Source organism: Halyomorpha halys, unplaced genomic scaffold, assembly GCF_000696795.3.
Source record: "Halyomorpha halys isolate HHAL.00 unplaced genomic scaffold, Hhal_1.1 Scaffold166.1, whole genome shotgun sequence".
Taxonomy (NCBI): Eukaryota; Metazoa; Arthropoda; class Insecta; order Hemiptera; family Pentatomidae; genus Halyomorpha; species Halyomorpha halys.
This window is the reverse complement of record NW_027110388.1, coordinates 595,389-599,331: the sequence shown is the minus strand read 5'-3', so window position 1 is coordinate 599,331 and position 3,943 is coordinate 595,389. Positions and strand designations below refer to the sequence as shown.

The 3,943-nt window shown below is 30.8% G+C and overlaps 1 protein-coding gene across 1 annotated transcript in view; it reads right to left on the bottom strand.

Moving 5' to 3' along the window:
- Positions 1–1,662: 1,662 nt before the first annotated feature.
- The window catches only part of LOC106678894 (protein SPMIP1), a 4,069-nt gene continuing 1,788 nt past the window's right edge, over positions 1,663–3,943 (bottom strand). Inside the window, exons 2-3 of the mRNA XM_014417720.2 lie at positions 2,600–2,807; positions 1,663–1,966 (exon numbers count right to left, since the gene is read on the bottom strand). Coding sequence (XP_014273206.1) covers positions 1,701–1,966; positions 2,600–2,807 — 474 coding nt within the window. The 3' untranslated portion in view covers positions 1,663–1,700. The remainder of the gene's footprint in view (positions 1,967–2,599; positions 2,808–3,943) is intronic.

Genomic DNA, 3,943 nt, shown 5'->3' with positions numbered 1-3,943 from the left:
AAAATTAAATAGAAATATTTTTGTTGGCCTAGTATAATAATTCCGAAGACCCCTCCTATTTTGTTTGTATAATAATTACCAGTATCTTTTCTTTCAACTTGATTTTTTTTTATCTAGAAATCCTCTATTAGGAGTTTAAATTATTTTCCTGAATCTTGCAGGATTTAAGCTCTAGTCAATCTTATATAATCACCAATTGTGTAATTTGGTTGAAAGTAGGATCTATTCATAGCGAATGTTGAACATAACTTAACTTGATTATTAAATTTGTTTTTTATATAAACTATTAGCACTTCTCCCCACAAAATTACAGTATACTATTTATTTGTTTAAAAAAAAAATGATAAACAATTTCGCTTTCTTAATATTTTACCTACTGCATTCATAAAAAAAAACTTTGGAAATTATAAAGATTAAAATGACTTTATTTTTAATTAAGATTGTGCTATAACTATTTTTTTGATAGTTTTTTTCCTGATCTTTGTACTGATGTGCACACTGCTTCTCAACCGTACAAGAAAAAGGAAAAACAACTGTAAAAATAACACGGATTAATAAACTTCAATGTTTTGAGAAGAGATGTCCTTTTTTCTTTTTTAAGAGTTAGGGCCTCTCATTCAAACTTTACCTTTAAGGATGAACTAGAACAACGGCTCTATAAGAGATTAGATAATACTTATTATTTAATAATTGTAAACATATATAACATAGGCATACATATGCATTATTTAAAATGATCACAGGAACATTGTTATTTACATTTATCCTAGAAAAAATCATCTATCTCAGTATTTCCATTTCTGTGACTTATCAAGAGCGACTTTGAAAGAGGTTTTTCCCTTCACCTTATCACCGGCTTTGAAAGCGAATTTACTCTAGCAATTGCCAGACATCCAATATACATATTGAAATGTCTCGGGACCACTGCCGTTGTTTTAACTTTCAACAAGTGTTATGCGGTTGAGTGTAGTTGGATTAGGATTGTGCTAAAGGGTTAAGATAAGTGATGCTCTTATAAAGGCGGATCCACATGTTGGCCGCTCGCCACGAATGGAGGCTAGTACAAATGCTCGGTAAACAAAGAGCGGACCATTCACATGTCAGTGTTATTCAGAGAGGCAAGAATGGCGGACGTATAAGTGGTTTCAGCCATCGAACTTGTATTATATTATTTTTATTACAAAAAAAAGAAAATGAAAGGAAATTAAATATAAATAAATAAGATTAAATATAAAACTTATTATAAAAATTAACTACAACCTCCTAACAGCTCTCAGTTGTAACTAGACAAAGAACAATGGTGAAGACGCTACACGAGCGCTCTCACGAAACCCGTTCAGCGGCCAAAAAAAAACGACCCACGAAGCAGCAACAACCAGAAGACAACAACAAAAAACCAACCAACCAAAAGCGCCGGCAAGGCCCAAGTCCCCCTGGCCTGGCCAAAAAGGAAAACCCCCTTAAGGTTTTGAGATGAATTTGGATAGAATGGATCACGAACAGGCTACCAAGTTAATGCTGTCGGGTGTGTGCCTATAAATAAAGCCTTGATATTAGTATCTTTGTTGTGTCAAGAATATTTGTGGATTTTTAATACTACCAATAGTGGTATCTGTAGTATATTAAATAAATGACGATGAATAAAACCTATTTTTTTTAATAATTTATTTTTAATAAATACAATGAATGTGAAATTATTATTACAAAATTTCAACACATTTATGAGCGACTGAGAAAGGCCTGCGCCTCCTAAGGTCATCTACTTCTAAGGCTCCGGTTCTTCTGTAGAAGCTCTTCTTGACGACGTGAATGCGGACGAACTCCTTGTTCGCCCGCCAACATCGCTCTTCCACGTCCCAGCCATACTCTAATCCGTAAGTTGGAGAGTCGTAGTATTTTTTGTCCGGTCGAGTACTGTTTCTAACTTTTAAATATGCTTTACGCCCTTCGTCGTTATGGCTGACTCCTAAAAAGAACCTTGATTGAAGGTGTGTAAGTTATTAAAGGAAAATGGTCCGATAAAAAAAAAAAAAACTCAATTAGTAATTAAACTTTTTATTGTGAGCCAACGTTTTGCCCCACTTTGCAGATATTCATCGGGGCTAAAAGAGAACAACTAAATAATGTAACAAAGTAGAAGAGTAGATAACACAAAATAAAAGGTGTGGGTAAATATGAGAAAATAGATACAAAATGAATAAGGTAAATCAAACAAATTTAAAATAGGTTTTCACTGTACATCTTATTTTCTTTACTTTATTTTTATTTAAACATTTTAAATCATATTTAGCTACATCGTTGTTTACTTTTAGTTCATATTATCTATTCTCTTACTTTGTTACATTATTTTAGTTTTTGTATATTTTTTAGTTCACCTTAGCTCACAATAAACAGCTTAGTAACTATTTGAGGTTTTGTTTTTACCCCATGCGGCCATCTTCCTTTTATTTAAATAATTTTTCTTTTTCTGTAATTATAAGACGCCAGTAAATGACTTTTGATTATTATTTTACTCAATAACTAACTACAGCTAAATCTCTTATTTGTAGAATTTGTACATAAAAGTACATAAATTGCTTCGACTTTTCCTAATTCGTACCAGTATAGATTAGTTTTCTGATTTCTGGATCGACAGGGTACATAGGTCCTCGCTCCAGTATTTCTTTAGAAACTTCCGGGAGTTCTCTTTGTTTCTGGGATGGTCTCCGCTTCAACTTTTCCTCTGCTTCTTCTTGTTTTTGATATTGCACCATGCGTTTCCGGAGCTGAGCGATTTCTTCGTACAACTTAGCAGCATTTTTCGGAACCTGGCAAAGAACTGTAGTTTATCGAAAATAAATTTTACCTACAACAATTTCGCCGAAAATGAATCAACACTAAGCATTGTTATGGTTCATTTGGTCTATTGCTTTGAATTATTTTTTATTTTTTTTTACTTTTCCAAAATCTATGATAAAATGACAACTATTATTGAAGTACAATTAAAATTGGATGTTAACAATAAATATTACATTATGTCACAAAATAACGAATAAAATGCGACATTTCCTGTTGTTTTTAGGAATAGTTCACATAATTACTTACTAACTTCCAAAATATTAATAATAAATTTAACTTGGTTTTATATAATAAACTAGAGGACTCGGCAATGCTTTGCAATTGTTAGATTTAGGGATGTAGATAGAATAATTGAATACAATTGAAAGTTTGATGTAAATTAATATATTTAGTTATTTATAGATGGGATTAATTATTGAACCAATTGCTTATTATATCTATTTAATATATAGCTGTAAATAACATTATATGGGTCATTCTCCCAATTTATTCAATTTTGATGGTTTTCCGATTTCATTTCGAAAAAAAATGCGTTTTCTAATGATTTTTGTCATGCATTGCACCAAGGTAGGCTACTAATGGTGTTACAAAACCTTCATCGAATTACTTTTTCCAGAAACCAAAAAATGATGACCATAACATCATTGAGATGAGTGACATAGAAGTACAAATGAGGAGACAGAAAATTCTCCAAATCCAAATGATGCTAAATGTTATTTTAGTTTTTTATTAATATTTAAAAAGTAATTCAAAAAACTTTTATTTTTTAATTCATTTTTAATTCAAAACGAAAATATAAATTAGAATTTATTGAACATAAACCACGAAAATATCAACTGACTTAAAAATGTAACAATTGGCAGGCAAATGAGTTAAAGCCCATATAACATAAGTTATATTAAAACATCTATACATAAACAATAACATAAAATATCATTCCACAAAACATACAAATATGAACAATGAAATAAAAGTAATTATATGTTATACTGGCTGTGTTTACCTAGCATACATTTTGATTTTTGGAGACAGTAATTGTATCATTTCGAAGTTTAATTTTGAGGTTTAGATGTGGGTTTTTGAAATCAAGTAAAGAATGACAAAA